Below are 23,138 nucleotides of genomic sequence, written 5' to 3' on the forward strand. Positions count from 1 at the left end.
TACATAATGCTGTCGATAAAATCCAATTCGAAAATATTTTATGAATTCTAAATATTCGATGAGAATACTTCTTTTTATAAAGAAACTTAAGTTTTGACACAGTCCCAATAGGTGGCGCTTTGCACATAATTCTGCCGATAAAATCCAATTCGCAAATATTTTATGAATTCTAAATATTCGATGAAAATACTTTCTTTTGTAAAGAAACTTAAGTTTTGACACAGTCCCAATAGGTGGCGCCTTGCAAATGCTGTCGATAAAATCGAGTTCGAAAATTATTTCTAGTTCTAAATTTTAGTTGCAAATACTTTTCGTGCATTTTTTTTGTAATGAAACTGAAGATTATTTAGTAGTTATATGTTTGGAGAATTGGTAATTTATTTAAGATAAAGTTGAATTAATTATTAGATATCATATGTATAACTAAGTTCATGTTGTTGATTTGTTGTTTATAATTTGTTTTTGTTTATCTTTTCGGAACTAAATAAAAAGTAAAAGTAATTATATTTAAAATCACAGCAGTCTTTTAATAATATATTTCTCAATTTGTGTTTAATCAATTTGAACGCATATCGAAGGCGCCACTCCTAACCATTAACAAAGTTTTACTACATACATAAATGTTCTTGTTGTTGTTGTTGTTTTGTTTTTAAATGTAACGGAATCAAATAGCTTACTATATAGTGCTTACGAATATCGGAGCAAAAAATGCATATTAACTACAGACATTAATTGTATCATCATATTATAGTATTTAATATTTATATATATGTATGTATATTGAACAAAGTGTTCCAAATCGAAATCGTGTCCACCGTGAGCGCTATACGCAATTTGTCGTATAGGATTGCACAGAGTTAAAAATTAGATTAGGCTCTTAACTAGAACTACTAATTACATATACATATACATATACATATGTCTATGATATAGCTAGAACGTCTGAAAATGTTTGAAAAAATTTGCTACTGGAATGCATTTCACTTGTTTCGTTACACAAAAATAAAAAAGAGAATTGAAATATTGAATCAATATTAGAATAAGAATCTGCAGCTCTACACTATACGCAATGCCATTAGCTATGTGTATGTATCTGCCTGTGTGTATATTTATATATATATATATAGATCAATTCATATATATATATATATATATATATGAAGTATGTACATTTAAAACCGTAGCTACAAATTTTTCAAATGCTCGCCAGTTAAATACATATATATATATATATATCTATTGTATATGTTAGCTAAAAAAATTTTGATTAAAGTTACTAGTTTAACGAATTGAAACGAAGCCTAAAAAAATGTCAAATAACAATCAAATTACATTATATATATATATATAATCATAGTATATACATCGGACGTTGGTTTTCAATTGCTTATGTTATTCGTCCGATTGTTTGATTTGTTAGGATATAAAAAACATAGCTCACTCACACACACACACACACACACACACACACGTACACAGATGCAGATACACAGTAACAGTTAACAGTTACACACACATACTGATACATTCACATATATATGATATATGCACATATATCGTACATATCGGCTTAAATCACAGCTACGCAGAGTTTATAGGCAAGGCGAGTCATTTCTGTTTGTGGTTTACATTCAAAATACAGGACATATAGATACACTAACATACACACTCACACACACACACACACACACACACACACACATACACACACACATACACACTTACACACACATACTCACACACACATATTTAATGTGAAGCTTTTGGGGACAGTCCTGCTGCCGCCTTAACCCGCCACCTGTTGCATGGTTATGGTACTAATGAGCTGCTGACAAATCTTTCCATACTCAAACTGATCCCCCGAGATGCGTCTCAATTTGATACCTTTGCCAGCACCATGATGATCCCGACTGCGTCCCTCGCACACCTGCAGTTCGATCTGCAGTCCACCCGAGTACTCTAGACTTAAATTGGTGGTCGGTTCGCCATAGCTGGACGCAGCACAAGCAGCACTGGCCGCCACGCTGGCGATGGCATTGGCATTGGGTGTCGCCTCGCTGGATGCGTTGGAGGCGCTGCTGTAGCGGGACTCGGCGCCGCTATCCTCGGAGCTAATGCTGCCCTTGTGCAGCACAAAGCCCTTGGGCGGCATTGTCGAGTCGATCGTTTGCTTGACCATCTCTAGGATGCGTGTCGAGTCCAGATTGGAGCACTCGTGCGGCAGTGGTACCTCGTAGCACATCTCGTCGGACATGCGTCGCGAATCGCACATGGAGTCCGGCGTTAGATGCCCACATTCGGTGTGATCCCCCATTTCGGAATGTGAGTCGGATTTGAAGCCGGAGCTGGCCGATGGCTCCTGGCATGATGGCGACAGATTATTCGAGTCGTTGCTCAGCGAATCGTCTGAGAAGCCCAGCGATTTATCACTGCCACGCCTGTGCGGCTCCGCATTCCCAGACCCATGGGCATGGCAACTGGGCGCAGCATGTGTGGTACTGGTGGTGCTATTCTCGCAATCGAGACTCGCCTTGCGTCCAATCCCACGCGTTATCGATGGCATATCGCTGCTGGGCTCCGCGATGATCAAGCCCTGTGAGTTAAAGCATACTGGGATTAGAATTGCGAGTCAATTAGCACATTCAAAGATTAGCATTTGTGTTCGATTGAGTTTTGGCCAAGAGAATTTGCAAATCGTGCCCACCTGCATTGACATGATGGGCGTATGTGGCTCCAAGGAGTCCTCGCTGTCTCGACTGTTGTCCGAGGAGAGGGCCACCAGCGTGATCTCACTGCCCTGAACATCGGTGAGGCAGATCTGTGGCGTTATGCCGCCCGTGCAGCCGGCATATGGGGTACCCGTGCTAATCGTGTGACACATCTGACCGTTGCCATTCTCCTCCTGGATGATGCACAGATTGGGCGATGCCGGCGGCGTGGTCACAACGCGCACTGGCTGCGCCGGCGACAGATTCAATGGCTTCAGATCATAGTACGCCGCCGTGGGCATAAACCAATTGGTCGTTGCATAATCAGCCGATGGCTGATCGCCCGCAATGCACACATCCATGGACAGATCGAGTGGCTGCTGAGCAGCCCCTTCGCTGGCGGCAGAGGTGCCACGCGTAATGGAGCCACCGCCACCGCCAGTGCTCAGCACTGAGATGCCCTTGGTGATCTGATGCAATGGGGATGTGGCGCACGCATTGACACTCACACAGGGATTAAAGGGACCGGTGCCCGGCAGATACGGATTTGGATTGGGTGAGCTGTTGCCGCTGAATCCGCTCCCACTATGGCTATTACTGCTGATGATGCTGTTGCAGTTGCTGCTGTAGACGGGCGATTGGCAGCCGCTGCTGCTGTTCGAATTGCAGGCGCCCAAATTGATGCTGCTGAACTGACCCACCAAATGCTGTGGCTGCAACGGGAGTGTTAGTGCCACAGCTGCCGCGGCCGCTGCTGCCGGCTGATACTGATAGCCACAGATGGGCTGGCCAAACATCTGCTTGGCGGTGGTCAGCGAGGCATTGGCGCCGCCATGTGGCAACGTCGACAGCGGCGACACACTGTAGCTGTACATGGGCTGCTGATGCAGCTGCTGCTGCTGCAGCAGATGCGACTGATCCAAATGGCCACCACTCACCGCTGCACCGCTCGCCGCATGGGCGGCCAGTCCAAGCTGGGTGGCCAGATCGATAGGCACCACTTTCGTTGAGATTATCTTTTTGGCAATGTCGAAGCTGACCCGCTGCTCCTTCACCAATCGATCCAAGGCGGGCATCAGACTCTGTATGGCCTCCGGCGGCACCTCGATATCGTGGCCACGTCGCAGCGCCAGCTGCAGATTCGTCGGTTTGCCATGGATGGGTGAGGCTGTGTGGAGGCAAGTAGTCATTAGGATTAGTTCGTCTGCTATGTGCAGCAAGTGGGCTGAAAGGTGTTCGAATTGAATTTTGAGTGGAGCATATTGATTTGGCTTACCGGGCAGACTGATCGAATTTTCTAAAAGCGGCGGACTGGGTGCAACCAAAAAATTTCTCTGTGCGATACCTTTTTGCAGCGATTGGCATTCCTGCAGCGGTCCCTGGAACTGCGAACGTGATCCCTCCGAGGCGCGACGCACAGGACTGTAGCGTCCTATGGTCGCTAAGCGGTAATCCACGCAATCCACGCAATCAGCCGAAGAGATGGCCACACAAAAAAAAAAAACAACAAAACAAAACCGAATACAAAATTAGTGAAATTCTCAATGGAATAATAAAGTTGCAGAGCTGAGTTTTCCAGCAAGGCGCAGATATAAAATGCGGCATGGGGAAATCAAGAAAGAATTCAAGAATTAAAGAAGGCAAGAAGTAAGGAAATAAGGAAATAAGGAAAAAAAAGAAATAAAGAAAAATTAAACTTACCACCCTCCTGCACAGTGGGCAGCTTAGAGTGGGTGGGGCGGATGGTGCGACGATTGTTGGCCGCCATTGTGGGCGCCGCCACCAGCGGCACAGAGTTGCTGCTGCCGGCGCTGGCGGCGCTCAACGGCGACGTTGCCACACCCATTGCCAGACCAAAAATGGGCGGATTGGGCGGCGATTGGCTCAGCGATTTGAGTGTGGGCGGCAAATAGTCGCGATTCATGCGAGATTCAACTTCGCGTATTAGCTTGGGGCAAATCACTACACAGACGACAAGGAGGGTGCGGGGATTGCGGGTGGAGGGTAGAGGTAGAGGTAGAGAGTCAAGCAAACAGCAGCAGCAGCAGCAGCATTTGGTTGTTGTTGCGGTTGTTGAGCAGGCGACGATTTAGCGTTTAACGCAGTGCAATTAACCAAAATGATCCGAAAAATCATAAAATGAAATACAAACAAAAAATACAACACAAATCAATTAAATAAAATTAAAAACAGTAATTAAAAAAAAAAACCAACCATTTTTGAAACTTAAAAAATATAGTTATTTAAGCATGGTTAATCAAGCGAGGTAACTTCATTAAATATTAATTCCCACGTATTTAATACTGCAAAACTTGATCGAAAGTCAAATCGTTAAAATAAATGCGGGATGTTAAACCGGAACCGAAATTAACCGATTACAATTCAGAACCGGAATCGGTATCGAAACCGAAATTCAATGCGTAATCTTTAGCGGAACTTTTACACTTTCTCTGCTTAAACCGGAACACAAAATTCGTCTCGATTTGACACCCTGATAGTAATCAAGTAAATCTTTTAAGCAAACGCTTGGTGAGATACTACTACAAAAACCTAAGCAGACTTTTAAAGTCATTGTAATGCCTGAAATCCAAATTGTTTCTGTGTATTTTATGCTTCTTATGTTCATTCTTAATCTATTTACAAAACCATACAATGCTTTTGCTGTTTGAGTCTTTAAAGCTGTTTCATTCCAAGATATGCCAAGGCATTGCAAGGATTTACAAATTACTATTTAACAATCAATTCTATAAAGTAGATGTCAATATAATACTACATCTGCCAACAGGTTACTACCCACTATATTTCAGAGAAACATCTCATGTTAGTCTTTGTGGAACAGCCAACACTTTACAGCTTGATAGCTAAGCAGAGTAGCCATGGGAAACGTACCTGGCGGCCGATCTGTAACTGTTAGCAGACCGCTGCGACGGGTGCGCATATTGCCACCAGCAGATGCACCGTTGCCGCTTGGCGTTTGTGGTTGGCCACCTGGTGGCACCTGCATCTGGCCCAGCTCGCCGGGATTGTGACTGACGGAGAGATCCTCTGTGCAGCCGACAGTATGTCGCTTCACACAGCCGCGCTTCTGCATGTACCTGTGAGGATTCAAAAAGTTATAACTTTAGTATATCGAAATAGATGGCAAGGGAGAGAGGGAGAGGTGAGCTTGCCTCTCAATTTCCTCGCTGCACTCCTCGCCGCTGTTTTCGGGACAGCAGTTGAGCTGTATCGGTGACTGTTCGCTGAGCGGCGACAGTTCCGGGGGAAGAGGCGCTGCTGCCAGGCCCTGATTGATATAGTAGCCAGTGGTGTCCATTTGTTGTGCCGCAGGTGCCACACCGCTGCTGCCAGCCGATACGCTGGCGGGATAATAAATGTGCAGATTGGCGCCACCATCCGAGGCGCGACGTCCAAACGAACCTGGCCAAACGAACGAAATGCGAAGCTTAATACAATTTCAAGGAGCAGACAAGATCAACTACTTACTGGCACCCATGACAACGGGCGGCTTCAGCAGATGCTGATCCTTGATGGTTAAATTGTGCAGCGGCTGATTCTGCAGCATGGGAAGATTCATGGGATTCGCCTGAGCCGTATCGCTGCACTGCGGCGCACCCTTGAAATCGATGGGCGGCACATTGGGATTGGCCAGCGCCTGCTCGTGCGCCACATCGCCCGGTCCGACTGTGTGGCGACGCGTGTTCGCCCCAGAGACTCCGCCACCTGTGGCGCTCAAGTGCTGCGCATTGACAGAGTGCTGCTGGGGAGGATTAAAAGAGAGAGAGAGCGAGAGATGGTATGAGTAAAATATAGAGAGAACAATCTGCAAATGCATAATGTCCATATATATTGCTTCACTCACTTCATTGGGTCGCGCCAGGCACTCGAGCTCAATGTCGCCGAACTTCTCCAAATCGACACCGACATCGGCACACCAGCCAAATCCGAGCGCCGAACTTGAGGCGTTCGCATTGCTGAGCGGACTGAGACGATCGAGAGATTCCTGCTTGACGGGCTCGGAGCGATCCACGATGCCGGTGGTGATGCTTGTCTTGCGTGATCTCGAGTACGCCAGATTCGCATGGTGTTGCAGTCTTTGGTTTTCGCGTCGCTTCTGCAGCAGCTTGTCCTGCAGCAGATTGTATATGGCATAGATATTATCGAATCGCTGCTCGTGCACCGACTGTGCAATCATGTCCGCCGTCAGGCCGGGCAGCTGCAGCATATGGGTCATGACCACAGCGTCCAACTGGGGTGCTGTGACATCCGTACTATCCGCACCGGACAGCGATGTTGTGGAGCTGGCCAGGGAGGAGCTGGATTGCAGGCCGGTTGCACCAAACGGCAACGACGGCATGCCGTCCAGTCGCACCTCATCCTGCTCCAGTTCCGATTGCCAGTCGCTTAGCCAGCGATGCTTGATGATCTGTTTGATGGTATAACGACGATCCGGCTCCACGACAAGCATATTCCTAATGAGATGCTCACACTCTACAAATTGGTATTCAAATACATTAGCTGAGTTAACTACGAAAGGAAATATGTATAAAACGCACCCTGCGACATGAAGAAGGGTATGCGAAATTTGCCGAGGACCACGCGACTCTTGAGCTCCAATATGGTCTTGCCATCGAAGGGCAATGCGCCACAGACGAGTGCATAGAGCACAACACCCAAACTCCAGATATCCGATTTGGGTCCATCGTATTCGAGACCCTGAAAAACCTCCGGCGCCGCATATGGCGGTGAACCGCACCACGTACGCAATAGGCTGCCCTCCTCGTAGTGATTGCTAAAACCAAAGTCCGCCAGCTGCAACAGATGAATATTAAAAAAGAGATTTCAATAGTTTTCTTTGCAACTCACTTTGATGTTCATGTCCTTGTCGAGCAGGACATTCTCCGCTTTGAGATCACGATGCACCACACCGCGCTGATGGCAATAGTGCACCGCCGAGATGAGCTGTGTGAAGACGCGCGCCGCTTCCGGCTCCTTCATGCGTCCATTGGCGACCAGATGATCAAAGATCTCGCCATTTGGCGCATACTCTGTGACCAGGTAGATCATCGACTGTGATTCCATCACCTCGTAGAGGCGCGTTATGTGCGGATGTCGCAGCGATTTGAGTATGGATATCTCGCGGAACGTCTTGCTCAAGTATTCCTCGTTGAGGCATGTCTTATCAATGATCTTAATGGCCACCTGCAATTAAAAACCGCAATACAGGAAGCAAAAGGTCGCATTAGTCAACGATACGCCAAAAAAAAGAAGATAAACAGTTTCGGATGCGCATTTTTTTTTTGTGGGTTCGGTCTTGAAGGTGAACGAACCAAAGGCGAGGAGAGTGCGACGTTGACAAACAACGAGATCCAAAGAATTCGAGCTGTGTGGGCTGACAGCTGTGCCTCTGTCACTTCTCTCTCTCTCTCTCTCTCCCTCTCTCTCTCTGTCTGTCTCCCTCTTTGTCACTCGATGTGTCCCCCTCAGTAATAAGAGCAAGTAACAATAAGCATATTTATGCACTGAGAACCGAACATTGAAATACTCTTAGCTTTAGAAAACGGGTAAAATGAATATGGGTTCAGCAGAAATCCTAAACTAAACTCAACAACTATTCTTAACACATTTTAAGGGTTTGCAAAAACTACAAAGATTTATGATTAAAATTCAAATAAAACTATCCTTAAGAAAAAAGTAATGTTCTTTTGTTTTCCAAAAATAAAAATTGATTCAAACTAGAGCATATTATAAAAATACATAATTATATATTATTATATATATATTATTAAGTATGCCAAGAGATTGCTCGCATTTCAAAAAATTAAATGCAGATAGTTCAATAAAATGTATATAATTAGATATACAACAACATCGATTACATTCATATAAAAATATATATATTTATATATATACACACATATATAAATTAATATGATATGTGTGTATTTAACTTTTTTAAACGAACGATTTTGCAGTGTGTGAAAGCATTCTTCATACTTTAACTAATATATCATAATGCTCTAATGTTAGGGTATGTACTCAAAAAATAACAAGAAAAAAAGAGAGAATGAAAAAATGAACGGGCATCGCTGGGAAAGCACGACGCGTTTCTGTTTTGCTGTTGCTGGGGGTCAGGTGGTAGGTGGCGCACTGTCTGCAGCCACAGCAGCAGTAACAGCAACAGCAACAGCAACAACAGCAACCAGACCAAGAACAACAACTACAACCGCAGTAAAAACACGACGACGACAACAAACGCCAAAGATGGCGCGAGTGTTAAATTCTGTGTGGTTGTAGTATGTGAAATAATGATGATGATGATGACGAGATGATGATGATGATGGTGACGACGACTTTGAGCGGGGCAGAGTGGAGCAGCGGAAGGGCAATGTAGGACGGTGTGAGGGTAGACTAGACGCAAAAAAAAATAACAACAAAAAAACAGAAAAAACATTCTTTACACACGATGTTCGTCGTTGTTGTCGTTGCCGACTGTCTGTTTATTTGCTTTTGTGTTTTTGCCAAGCATTTCAATAATAATTTAACAAAAACTGAAATAATTAACAATCAGCGTTAGCGGCATGAGCGCGAGCGAGAGGCGAATACAGAATGAGAGATAGATCACTTGCTCTTGCTTACACAATGACAGCAACAACAGCAACAGCAACAGCAATAGCAACAACAAAAGCAATAATAATAATAATAATCATTATAATCAATAGAGCTTCATCATGATGATCCCCATACCGGTTTTTGATTTGTTGTTGCTGCCTCAACATTTAAATAAAATTCGTTTTGTCGCTCTTCTGACTATTGCCTTAAGCAGTGATCCAGCACTTTTGCTTTAATCGTATCGAATGCAGCCAATAACTGAAATAATAATATGTTAAACAGGACGAACATCAGAGCAGAATTAATCTGTCGCATGTGACGTATACGTAATATTGTATACGCATTTTCATCTGTAATTTGCCGTTGTTTTAACATTTTACATAATTGCCTCACAGTTGAGCAATCAATTTTTGGAAGTGTCAATGCCACGTGATCAGCATCACTTTGTTAGATTTATAATAAATAATATGCATATATAAACATATATATATATATATTATTGAACAAATCAAATTATATTATATTACAATAATACTTAATTGTTTGGTGACCTCTTTTTATAAATGAAATATGCTTTTCATTGGCAACGGGTCAAGGTTTTCTTCATATATATTATTATATCGCATCGGGACTTGTCTTCAAGGCTATGCAAATATTACACGATAATTAGCATTATATATTATTATTATATGGAAAATAAAACGCGTTTGCTTTAATGTATTCAATTTAAGAAATTACTATTTTATATAACACACAAGAATGTCACGTTCTGTGTGTTAAAAAAAGGTTAAAGGTATTTAGGTTAATACAATAAGTTATTACGCCCAGCTTTAAAACTGGGCTAGAAAGGTATCACAACAAATGATGTACGGCAATTGGACAAAACAAAAAACAACAACAAAAAAGAAAGCATGCTCTACTGACGAGAAATCGACTCGGAAATACCCTTAAATCGAGTTTTTAATTAAACATTAGCATTGACAGATAGATGGTGAGGCAGAGACGAACATAGTTAAATTCACTGGTTTGTTAATCCTATTCAAGAATATTTATGTAATTTATGTGGCGAGTCTCTGCCTGGTTACATACTTGTGCACAACAATTGGTATACCCTTTTTACAAGTTTTCAATGGGTTTTAGGGTACAAGAACAAAATATAAAGAAGAGTTTTGTGGCGGAAAATGCCATTGCCACGTGCCATTTTGACCTTTTGCCCCGCGAATGCGATGAACCTTAAGAACAAACGCTCGTAAATGAGACATTCAAAGTAAGCAACGAAGCAACCACAACAACAACAACAACAACGACAACGACAACATCAGCAGGAATGTCACATTTGGAAATCCTTCGCTTGGCATAGCACAGAAAAAGCCAAGGCAAATGGCAGAGAGGCTCGTATTGATTTAAAGGGAAGGACTGACTGACTACAAGGCCTGATTGCCCCAAGAATGCTAAATGCTACAATTTGAGAATGCACAGTTGCGGTCAAAATAATAGTAGTACTGCTACAAAAAATTAAAATCCATAATATTTGCATAGCCTCCCTTCGATTCCATGGAGACATTTCTTTTCAATTTGACTTATTCCTCAGGAATGCTTCACAACTATTCCACAACAATTATTTTATTTTATTATTTCTGAACATATTATTTTGACCACAGATGTTTGTATGTAAATTTGACTATTCCTTTGATAGCTGCAAAGCTGACTCACGCTTCAGTGTTTATGATTTGATTAAATTCGAGTCGAAAGTGTTCAATCAATTAAAATCCAACAAAATAAATCAAATTAATAAAGACAGACTTTATTCCGTTTGTGCAGAGAGAGAGAGAGAGAGAGAGAGATGGGGATATTTTGTATGAAGCAATCATTGCTTAAATGCTGGGGATGTTTTTTTATAAAGCAACCTTGGCTTAAATGCTGCCCTTCCATACGAATCCATTGTCCTGCTCCAATTTCTCGTACTCTTGCCGCAACGTGTCCAGCTCCTTGGCATTTTGAACACTCAGCCGCTCCAGTTGAGCGTTGAGTGCGATGATGCGTTCCCGCACCGCATTCACCGTGTACAGACTGAGGCGTTCCGGCCGAAAGACATCCTGTTTGAGGGTGTTCATGTAGTGCCACATGTCCTGCAATTGGCCACGTTTCTCCACGTGATGCTTGCTCAGTTTCTCGTCCAATTCCAGCTTGAGGCGATCAATGTCATTGATGAGGCGGCCGGCGACTTTGTTGCCGCTCGAAGGCCGTCGACTGGCCGTGCCCCCCATATCCTCGCCGCCCCCCACACCACCCACACCATCAAGGTCGTTGTCGTTCTCGTTGTCGTCGAGAAAATTGCTGGCATTCAGCTTGACTTGATTGCATTCGAGATACTTTTGTTGCGCCTTCAGTCGCATCAGTTCGCACAGAATGCTCATGGGTGTGGCCGAGGACTTTTTCTTGTGGGGGGGCATGCACCTAGAACGGGGGCACGTCTCAATGCCGCACGATTCGATGGTTTTCGGTTCCTTGGCTGGCTTCTCAGACATGTGACTTGGTTCGAGGCACTAAACGTTGCAACGAGTCCTTGCAATAACGTGCCCCTTGTTGCCAGTTGTTAGTTGATTTTCTTGTTGCTGTTTACACGCGGTAATCAAAACGTGTGTTGCCAGCCCAACCTCCCCCCTCTGCAACACACCCTGTTTAATCAATAGTCGCCACCTGCTAACTGTTTTGGGGCTGCTGCAATTGATGCTCTCTCTCTCTCTCTCTCTCTCTCCCACTCCGTCTAACTTTCACGCTCTTTCTCTCTCTTTGGGTCACTGTTGTTCACACCCTTTTAACCCTTATGCGTAATTATGCCAAGGGTCGGTAAACTTTATTTGGGTTCACAGGTGGAGGCATTTTAAATTTTCCAATTGTTTTCCCTTTATTTTTTTTAGCAGCAGTGGAAAATCGATTGCAAGAATTTACATTAATGGCCTACTTATGGGCACGTTTCTGTATAAATTGATAGGTTGGCCTGGCAGGCCTTTGACTTTAATCAACTGTCCGCGGGTTGATAAATCATTTATAGAAAGTGCTGCGACACTTGCTGTTTTTGCTTTGACGATGATGCAGAAGTGTGAAAAAAAAAAACAGAAAAGATAAACTCAGAAATGTGAATAATTCACTTGATTCCAAAAGAGAAATAAGCAAGAGAGAGAGAGAAAGAGAGGGATATCAGTGCACGTGATTGATTCGCAAATTGTTGCGTTGTTTACGTAGTTATTTGTTGTTGTTGTTGTTGATATTATTATTGTTGTGGTGGTTGTTCTTGTTCTCGTTCTTAATTTACGATAGCGCGGAGCTTGTTATCATATGTGCGCGAATGTTTATCGAGTCTGTGTGTGTGCAGTTGTGCGTGTGCGTAAACGTCTGTGTGTGTGTGTGTGTGTGTGTGTGTATGTGTATGTGTATATGTGTGTGCAGACGACAGACAAACTCAAGCGCGAATAAACAATAAATTAGAAAGATAAACACACATAGACTGAACCGCGCATATACCCTGTAAAGCTATTGTGGACATTATGAACAACTGTAAAAAACACTAGCTAAGCAGTGCACTGCTTGCAAATTCAAAATAGATCAGTAGGATATCAATTTCAAGCAGTTCTAGAAAAGGAAAACTATTTTAAATTAAACAATTATCAAGCAGTGCAAACTAAGAGATCAAAGAAGCTTGCCGACATATCAATAGGATTACATTTCAAAGCAGTTCTGCAAAAAATAAGGAAAACTGCTTAAAAATTAAAAGAGATTAAAAAAGTCTGTGGAAATATGAAGAGGATTACGTTCCTAAGCAGTTCTAAAATAGTAATAATAAAAAAAAAGGCAACTGTCACGATTTCACTATCGCAGCCATGCAGACAATAAGCCCGGGCGACAGAGACAACCAAAGCAAAGACCAACAAAAAAATAAATAAAGGTAAAAAATGCCAGACAGCTAAAAGACGCAAAAAAATAGAAATGGAAGAAAAAAAATAACAGCCGCGAAATAGTTAATGAAAAAGTAAATACCAATTTTAAACGATTTGGTCAGCCATGCGACTGAGTCGTAAAGCAACGTAGAAGATATAACTTATATATATATATATATATATTTTTTTTTTTTTTTGTGTATATGTATTGCTACTCTGATCTGTGAGTGGTCAGCAACAAGTTTTTTTTTGGTTTTTGGTTTTTGGCGTTTTGCTGTCTCTATCTGTAAGACTGAGATCGCATCGTGGCCAGACAGCGTGAGCTCAAGTTAAATATTTGGCCGTAGCAAATGATCAATCAAAGTTGCCTCAGTGCGCAACGGGAGCGCGTTGATTATTGGTGAATAGCCAAAAAAAAAGAGAAAAAGAAAAAAAACACTTGAAAATTTCCGTCCAGAAATCCCGCTGCTAATGCATGCTTTGAGTGGGTATTGTAGAATGCTTAATTGCATCAATTGGAGCGTTAATGCTTAATGGCAGTTATCAAAACAGTTGCCGAGAAGTAGATAGTCGATCCCGCCACGCGTCATAAGCCCAATTAAGTCTTCGATGGCCAATTGACAGACGATCCAATTTAGATACCATAAAATTTTCGAAAAAAAAAAAACTCGAACTGTCTAATTAAATCAAACAAAAGTAGCTGCATCAAAGGGCTTGATAAGAATTAGCATGTGGTTTGCACTAAAAAGCCGTTATTATTATATATTGTTATCTAAAGAGCGCAATTATTAAGCCAATAAACATTTGTCACAATTAAAGATTGAATTCAAAGTAAAAAAGTGATTCAATAGGAAAAGGATGATTAGCAGAAGCATTTTTGGGAATTAATCATTAAATTAAAAATTTATTTAATAAGGTATTCGGATTAATGCATATAGTTGAAGATAAAGGAGGATGAGTAGAAGCTTTTACTATGAAATTAATCGTTAATTTAAAAGTAATTGGATATATAGGAGGATTAATAAAATCATTATGAAAGCACTATGAAATTAATCAGTCTACGAAACAATGTATTATTAAAATGCTTTAATTAATAAAGTTCTGTAAAGTTTTAACTTAGTAATGGAAAAAGTTAGCTACATTATTTTTAATTTTAATTCATGTACAGATACTAACCCAAAATAATTCAACTAGATATATTATCGAAATGGGTTTGCTTATTAAATTCAGGTTTATTAGTTAGATACACGATTTGTAATAGGAATTCATTGACAGATTCTAATCCAAAAATGCAATTGGAGACGCCTTCAAAAGTAGTACCAAAGGTAAACGCTAGTTTTTAAGTCAAGGAAATCAGTAAATTGTTTCTGGCCTATTTAGAAGGAACAAATATTGCTACTTTTGTGTTGTTTGTTGTGCGTTTGTTTTTGTAAAGTGCCTTAGGTCCAAACAACAATCTCATACATTCTTATCGATATTGTTGGACACGATGTTGTTTAATGTACATATGCACATTGTACATGACTATTGATAATAGTAATAATTATTGTCGAAATGCGCTTAGCAGATAAGCTAAGGCTATGTGTGGGCAATAATAATACTAATAATAATAATTATAATAACAATAATCCAGTCAACACAAATCATGTTGTATTTGTACATTGCATTTCACACACAAGCCCCAAAACACTCACACACACATACACCCAACACACACTTGCACTCGGAGTGTTAAGTAAGATAAGTGAGTGCGACGAGTGGACCTTGAAATTGACAAACAGCTGTGTCGCTCGGTCGGTCTCTTATCAACAAAAAAAAAAAAGAGCAAAATGAAAGAACCAACTGTAAACAGCAAACAAAGCAAAGAATAGGCAACGAAAACAAATGAACCAACAATCAACATCAAATAAAATACAGTAAAAATTAATCAAATATGCGCGCGTCATATGTATGTAAATTTGTGTTTTTTATTTTCACAGACCTCTCCGCCATTTTGAATTGAAGGCACGTGCTCACGTACTCAACACTAGTGCAAGATGAATCTCACCACAGTTATGTACGCGTGTGAGTGTGTGTCTATGTACGTGTGGAGACTCTGTTTTCCACATTGTTGACAGTTGGCTTGTTCTTTGTTGTTGTTGTTGTAGTTGCTGTTTGCACAGTCGTTGTCAATTATGCATATAACGAGCAGGTCTCTGTTTGGCCTACAAATTTGCACTTAACTATTGTAGTTTGCCCGATTATTGTTGTGATAAACTATTTAAAACGCATTGTTGTTGTTCCAGTTTATGTTTTTTTGTTCATCTGCACGCTTATGTTTTGTGCCACTGACAGCCCGCAATTATCAACTACAACTGCAATTGGGCGACAACTGTGATGTTATATATGTATGATGTTATATATATTTATATATATATATATATATATAGATGTTTCCCTTTTGAAGGTGACTCATTATCACTTCTCGCCGGCAGCAACAGCTGTAAAATGCATACGGAATTTATACCACTGAGAATACTGGGAAGGAAACTGTCACTCAGCTGATAGAGTACATTATGACAAATGCACTCGGCTAAGTGCTACTCTGTAAATTATTAAATTATGCGACCTGTTAGTTCAATTGTGCCCCTTTTAATTAATTAATGCTATATGCATTTTTTATTACTTATAATGACTCTAAAATGTAGATTTTTGTCTTATTAAAAACCACATTGAATTCTGTTTGCTTTTTTTCTGCTTTAATAATTCCATATATTAAGATGATGGACTTTTAAATCACATACAAGGTATAATATTAAGTATAACAATCGCTTAGCTAACCGCAACCAGTATAAAAAAAAATATATATATATATACTCGAAGTGATTACGCAACACACTAATTAAATGCAGCATCCCAGGCACTTAATTTAAGATATGCAGTGCTGACAAGTTGTGCGGAAACTGTCGAAAATATTTGTGAAAATGCAAATTACATTTAACAACAACAATAACAGAGACTGAGACTGAGATTGCGATGATCTTAAACAGAACGAAACAAAACTTAATTACTTCCTCATACAGAGACAGAAAGAAATACAGAGAAAGCGAAAAACCGAGAAAGAGAGAGGGATGTATTAGCAGTTATGTTAGCAAGAGATAAAGAGACAGAGATAGATATAGAGATAGACAGAGAGGTGTGTTTCAATTAGCATCATCTGATCTGATCTATGCGTCGAACTCCATGCGGCACAATTGAAAGCAAACATGGGGCAAAGCACACTTCGAATACTAATGCCAACATTTGCCATTTACTGATATATATATATATATATATATATATATATATATATATACATGTATGTATGCCTGGCAAATATGTGTTGTCAATAAGTTGTGTAAACATTAAAGTATACTACGCGCATATTTACGCGGCAATAAACAAAACAACAAAAGAATCATAATCACTAAAATCAATTTGATTAAACCAAACCCGCAGCCTAACGGCAAAATAAAGAAAACGAACAAGAATGCTCAAGTCGAGAGGGCTCTACTAGCGAATACCCTAAATTATTTTGCACATTTTAATAAACGATTTTCTAAATGATCTTGAGGCAATCTTTGCATATTATCAATATTATGAATAGGACACATACAGTGTCTCACAGCTTATTTCGGCAGTGTCTAGCAAAAATTTTAATTGCCTGCCATAAACTAATAATACAATATTTTTCAAAAATTCCAAAGACCTATGGCAGGTACATATATTAACCACCATAATGACTATATGACCCCCATAAACTGGGGTTTTCCCGCCGGCTGGGCCGGGTTATGTAAAAAAGTACCTTAATTTATGGTCACGGCTTATTTTCAACAGTGACATTATGGACACCTGGGTGCCATAAAACCCGGATTTTTTACGTCATGTTGATTATTTTCGGTATAAATAGACCAATCCTTCGTAGTCAGTTTAGTTATATCCTGCACATCGGGTGCCACCAGCCAACAAGGACTATGGACAAACGGACTACCATTGAGCAACGAAATCTCATCCTGGAACACTTCCAGATTAGATATTCATATGGCCAAATAGCTAAAATGGTAAATCTAAGCACCACAACTGTATTCAACATCATTCGGCGCTTCGTCGACGAAAATCGGATACAGGACAAGGGCAGAAATGCACCAAACAAGATTTTCACCGAACAGGAGGAGCGGAGGATCATCAGAAAAATAAGGGAAAATGCCAAGCTATCGGCTCCAAAACTGACTCAACAGGTGCAGGATGAAATGGGGAAAAAGTGCAGTGTGGAAACTGTGCGCCGGGTTCTGCGCAAACATGACTTTAATGCCCGAGTACCACGGAAGAAGCCCTTTATAAGCGCAAAAAATAAAGGGACTAGGATGACGTTCGCCAAAACCCACTTGGACAAGGATTTGGAGTTCTGGAACACAGTCATATTTGCAGATGAGCCCAAATTCAACATTTTTGGCTCAGACGGACAAAATTATGTGTGGCGACAGTCCAATACTGAGCTGAGTCCCAAAATTCTAAAGGCAACAGTCAAGCACGACGGAGGAAGTGTCATGGTATGGGCATCTATCTCGGAAGCCGGCGACGGAAATTTTGTGTTCATTGAAACAACAATGGACAAGAATGTGTATTTCACTATATTAAAGGAAAATTTACTCCAAAGTGCCGAGAAGCTAGAAATCCGGCGTACTTTCCAGATCTACCACGACAACGACCAGGACAACAGCCAAGCATAAGTCCGGATTAGTGCAGTCCTGGCATATCTGGAACTGCCCCCACAAGATAATTCCACAGGCCCAGTCTCCAGACTTAAATGTTATTTAAAATTTGTGGGCTCTGCTGGAAAATACCATCCGGAATCACAGATCCGATCTCAAGAATGCTCTGCTGGATGAGTGGAGCAAAATCAGTCCAGAAACGACCCGGAAGCTGGTATCTTCCATGAATAATAGGTTAGGGGAAGTTATTAAGGCTAAATGATATCATACTAAGTGTTAACATCCTTATTTAAGTTTTTATACGCCTAATATGTTACTTTTCTAAGACTGCTGAAATAAGATTTGACCTGTATTTTGGATAAGATTTCAGTTTTTGACTAATTTTAGTTAATTAATTAATATTTTAATGAAAACTGAAGTTTCCTTTTCAAATGTGATATAACATAAAACAAATTGACATTTATACATTTTGCGTTTGTTTCTTTGTTTAAACTTTATAGCACTTTAAAATTTTTGCTAGACACTGCCGAAATAAGCTGTGAGACACTGTATATCAATAAAAAGATATACAGTGTCTCGCAGTTCAACTGGAACAGCGCCTAGCAAAATATTTAAAGTGCTATAACTTTTAAACAAAACAACAAACGCAAAATGTATAAATGTCAATTTGTTTTATGTTATATCACATTTGAAAAGGAAACTTCAGTTTTCATTAAAATATTAATTAATTAACTAAAATTAGTCAAAAACTGAAATCTTATCCAAAATACATGTCAAAGTTTTTTTGGAACAGTCTTAGAAAAGTAACATATTAGGCGTATAAAAACTTAAATAAGGATGTTAATACTTAGTATGATATCCTTTACCCCTAATAAAGTCCCTTAACCTATTATTCATGGAAGATACCAGCTTCCGGGTCGTTTCTGGACTGATTTTGCTCCACTCATCCAGCAGAGCATTTTTGAGATCGGATCTGTGATTCCGGATGTTATTTTCGAGCAGAGCCCACAAATTTTAAATAACATTTAAATCTGGAGACTGGGCCTGTGGAATTATCATGTGGAGGCAATTCCAGATAAGCCAGGACTGTACTAATCCGGACTTATGATTGGCTGTTGTCCTGGTCGTTGTCGTGGTAGCTTCTCGGCACTTTGGAGTAAATTTTCCTTTAATATATTGAGATACACACTCTTGTCCATTGTTGTTTCAATAAACACCAAATTTCCGACGCCGGCTTCCGAGATAGATGCCCATACTATGACACTTCCTCCGTCGTGCTTGACTGTTGCCTTTAGGATTTTGGGACTCAGCTCAGTATTGGGCTGTCGCCACACATAATTCCGTCCGTCCGAGCCAAAAATGTTGAATTTGGACTCATCTGCAAATATGACTGTGTCCCAGAACTCCAAATCCTTGTCCAAGTGGGTTTTGGCGAACGTCATCCTAGTCCCTTTATTTTTTGCGCTTATAAAGGGCTTCTTCCGTGGTACTCGGGCATTAAAGTCATGTTTGCGCAGAACCCGGCGCACAGTTTCCACACTGCACTTTTTCCCCATTTCATCCTGCACCTGTTGAGTCAGTTTTGGAGCCGATAGCTTGGGATTTTCCCTTATTTTCCTGATGATCCTCCGCTCCTCCTGTTCGGTGAAAATCTTGTGTGGTGCCTTTCTGCCCTTGTCCTCTATCCGATTTTCGTCGACGAAGCGCCGAATGATATTGAATACAGTTGTGGTACTCAGATTTACCATTTTAGCTATTTGGCGATATGAATATCCAATCCTGAAGTGTTCCAGGATCAGTTTCCGTTGTTCAATGGTAGTCCGCTTGCACATAGTCCTTGTTGGCTGGTTGCACTCGAGATGCAGGATATAACTAATCTGACTACGAAGGATTGGTCTATTTATACCAAAAATAATCAACCTGACGTAAAAAATCAGGGTTTTATGGCACCCAGGTGTCCATAACGCCATTGTTCCACATAATATGTGACCACAAATTAAGGTACTTTTTTACATAACCCGACCTAGCCAGTGGGAAAACCCCAGTTTATGGGGGTCATATAGTCATTTAGGTAGTCAATATATGTACCTGCCATAGTTCTTTGGAATTTTTGAAAAATATTGAATAATTTGTTTATGGCAGGCAATTAACTTTTTTGCTAGGCGCTGTTCCAGTTGAACTGCGAGACACTGTATGTATCTTCAAATGGTTTGTTTCCTTAGTGATGTCGATAATCGATTTCCACCTGTGTTCGGGAATCATTTAAGTGATCGATTTATTGAAATTTACCTAATATGCGTATGGTTCACAAAATATTTTAAATATTATTTCTAAAAAGTCATATTTTAAGAATAAATACTTTCCAAAAGTCGGAAACTAGTAATGAAATTTAATGAAATCGTAAATAAAGTATGTAAAATGTTTGATTTATATTTAAAGAATTGATTATATTTTAACAAGAAAGCTAACTCGACAGATAACAGCACCGTTGAAAAGTTAATATATTTGTCATACCTTTTAGAAAAATCGATCCTGAAGTCTACAAATGCAAACCCTAGTTTTAGAATGTCACAACCATAAATTTTAGAAATTTACTTTCTGCATAATAGAGTGACAAGCCATTGACCCCAAAAGTATGGCGATTTACTCAAATTTGGGGAAATTTTCTTATGAGTTAACATCATAACCTTTTTACCCATTCGCAATGATTTTAGGGTATAAGAATCGACAGAAAAAAATATACAGGCATATAAATTTCGATGGGCAATTTGATGCGTTAACAAGATGAAAATATAAATACAATGCTGAATTGTTGAATGCATGTGTGTAGAACACACACTTATAAAGGGATTGGTCTGCTAAGAGATACCCTCTTTTTTATGTTTATACTCAATAATATTTGTTGTCATCTAATAATTTCAATTGCTTCTACTTGCTAAACTGTTTGTTTGTTGTTTGATTAGATAATAAATAAAAGAACCCACGCGATTCACGCCCCTGCAACATGTTGCACAACTCACCTTTGTTCTGGTCACAACGTTCGTGGCCAGCTTGACGACGGCAAAGTTGCCCTTGCCAATTGTCTTCTCCAGCTCGTAGTAACCGACGCGGAGCAGTTTGTCAACGGATATTTTGCTCGTCGATGGCACTTTGTAGTTTTGTGGCGTTGATGTTGATGTTGATGTGGAGGCGGCCATTGCACAGGATTCACTTGCTCTCTTTTTTTGGCTGTAGTTGTTGTTGTTGCTGTTGGCTCCAATAATTGGTGCCGCCTCCGATTCGTTGTTCTCGTTGTTGTTGTTGTTATTGTTGTCAACGCAGGAAGTTCACTTAAGTTGCATTTTCTTTTGTTTGCCGAGAGCTTAAGTTCATTTGCTATTCATGCCCGCTGCTGCTGTTGCTGGCGGCGCACACACACACATACACATATATACACACACAAGCGCAGATAGAGTGTGGCACAGAGTGAGAGACACGCAGAGAGACGAGACGAGACGGTTGACAACAGACAACAGCAGCGCCGCCAGCAAATGTTTAGTTCGATTCCAGCTTTAATTGAATTGTTGCAATTATAAGCGCGTTGCGACAGAGGCTGAGACTGAGGCAGAGGCTGAGGCTGACTCTGAGCATGTGGCACGGGTTGAGTTCAACAACAGCTGCCTCTTCGTCGTTGTCGTCGTCGTCGCTATGGCTGCTCCTGCTCCTGCTGCTCGCATTGGCAACTGGGCCATTTGCGAACACGTGACTCGAACGAACTCCTTTAGTGGATTAGGTCACGCCTTTTGGTGCTCTTGGTGTTGCCACACTTGCCCCACTTGACACTTGGTGTTCTGCTTTCTTTTGTTGTTCTTATTGCTGTTGTTGTTCGCGGGTTTCTCTTTTCACATTTTAAACGTTTGCTGTGATTGCATTCGGAAAAAAATCAATTAAAAGTAATTCACATTTGAAAATCGACATTCGTTTTTTTTTTTGTTATTTGTTTGATTTGTTATCACTGTTGCGACTGCCAGCTTAAGATAGAAGGCGTTTGAAGTTTATTTACTATAGATTAATATCTGTCGACACAGAAAATATACATAAAGTAGAAAATAAATTATAAATGTTGCCCTTAAATAACCCCAGAAATATTGTTAATATTACGTATATTTTAAATTTAAATTTAAATATAACATTTTATTTTTAACTCTATACCATTTATTTTAAATTAAATTGAAATATTGAATTTTTTTAAAGAGGTACAAATAAAATGTAATTTTTAAATTTATATTTGAAAATATAAGCAATATTTACAAGATTACTGGGTTTGCCCAACAGATTTGCAACAGGTTTGCAAACAGATAAATCTTATGAATATTTTTTATTTTGAGATAAAATTTAATTTAATAATTTTTTTACTTTTTGAATTTGTTTATAAATAAAATATAAAAAAATACAAAATTATCTTTATTGTATTGAGCATAGAATTTTCGTAAGCATTCAATTAATTTTGCTGCTTTTCCCCATAACAAACAAGAGCAGAAAAAATCCACACGACAATCTGTCCAACTGACGCGGAGACAACTTTATGGCTGGCACTGTGTGTATGAAAACAGAACCTGTGTTAAATTCACTCTCACAGCTCACTCTCCTTCTCTCTCTTCCTCTCTCTTTCTCTCGCGCGCTCTTGTAAGATGATCGCCTGGGCAAGCTGCTGCCTCCTGGCTGCCGTTGCCATCAGCTACATAAGCTATATAAGCTACGTGCAATGCGACCACAACAAAACTTAATGGGTTAATGTACAGCATCAAGGTCGTGTGGCCAGACATATACACAAGCATACACACACACACACAGAGGCATAGGCAGACACACATATCCAGACGCTCATGGAGTAAATGTGTGTGTGTAAATGAGATGGAGCGAGGGCCAAGTCAAGTGGCGATGTTTGTTGGAGCACCGTTCAATTCAACAAACTCTTATTGAAATCAATTTAAAGCAGCGAACAGCGCGAAATGCTAGTAGAAAGAGGAAGCAGCAAACATAACAAGTACTTGAATACGTACACACACACACTCACACAGAATTCTAATGTCAATTGAAGCAGGCAGTAAAGAGTTGAAGAAAAAAAGCAAATGCAAAGCTTTAAAGTGTAGAAGAGATATACATATATA

General features: G+C 40.3%; 2 protein-coding genes across 8 annotated transcripts; both read right to left on the minus strand.

Annotated features, from left to right (window-relative positions):
• Positions 1–1,199: 1,199 nt before the first annotated feature.
• On the minus strand, positions 1,200–21,894 carry LOC6560691 (serine/threonine-protein kinase par-1). Of its 7 annotated transcripts, none has more exons than XM_032734140.2 (11): positions 21,009–21,892; positions 7,575–7,910; positions 7,265–7,520; positions 6,571–7,199; positions 6,195–6,468; positions 5,879–6,128; positions 5,598–5,803; positions 4,410–4,670; positions 3,985–4,149; positions 2,705–3,876; positions 1,200–2,593 (listed from the first exon to the last, which is right to left on the minus strand). In XM_032734140.2, the coding sequence occupies exons 1-11, from the start codon at positions 21,183–21,185 to the stop codon at positions 1,787–1,789; spliced, it is 4,533 nt and encodes a 1,510-aa protein (XP_032590031.1). In that variant the 5' UTR covers positions 21,186–21,892; the 3' UTR covers positions 1,200–1,786. The 7 variants fall into 7 exon arrangements, with proteins under 7 accessions (XP_032590031.1, XP_032590035.1, XP_032590034.1 ...); XM_032734143.1 differs by having other exon boundaries at positions 1,201–2,593; positions 3,985–4,140; positions 6,195–6,465; XM_032734141.2 differs by having other exon boundaries at positions 1,201–2,593; positions 6,195–6,465.
• LOC116804962 lies at positions 10,928–12,237 on the minus strand. Its single transcript, XM_032734147.1, has one exon. The coding sequence runs from the start codon at positions 11,846–11,848 to the stop codon at positions 11,234–11,236; it is 615 nt and encodes a 204-aa protein (XP_032590038.1). The 5' UTR covers positions 11,849–12,237; the 3' UTR covers positions 10,928–11,233.
• Positions 21,895–23,138: the final 1,244 nt, after the last annotated feature.

Source organism: Drosophila grimshawi, unplaced genomic scaffold (assembly GCF_018153295.1).
Source record: "Drosophila grimshawi isolate 15287-2541.00 unplaced genomic scaffold, ASM1815329v1 contig_1369, whole genome shotgun sequence".
Lineage (NCBI taxonomy): Eukaryota > Metazoa > Arthropoda > Insecta > Diptera > Drosophilidae > Drosophila > Drosophila grimshawi.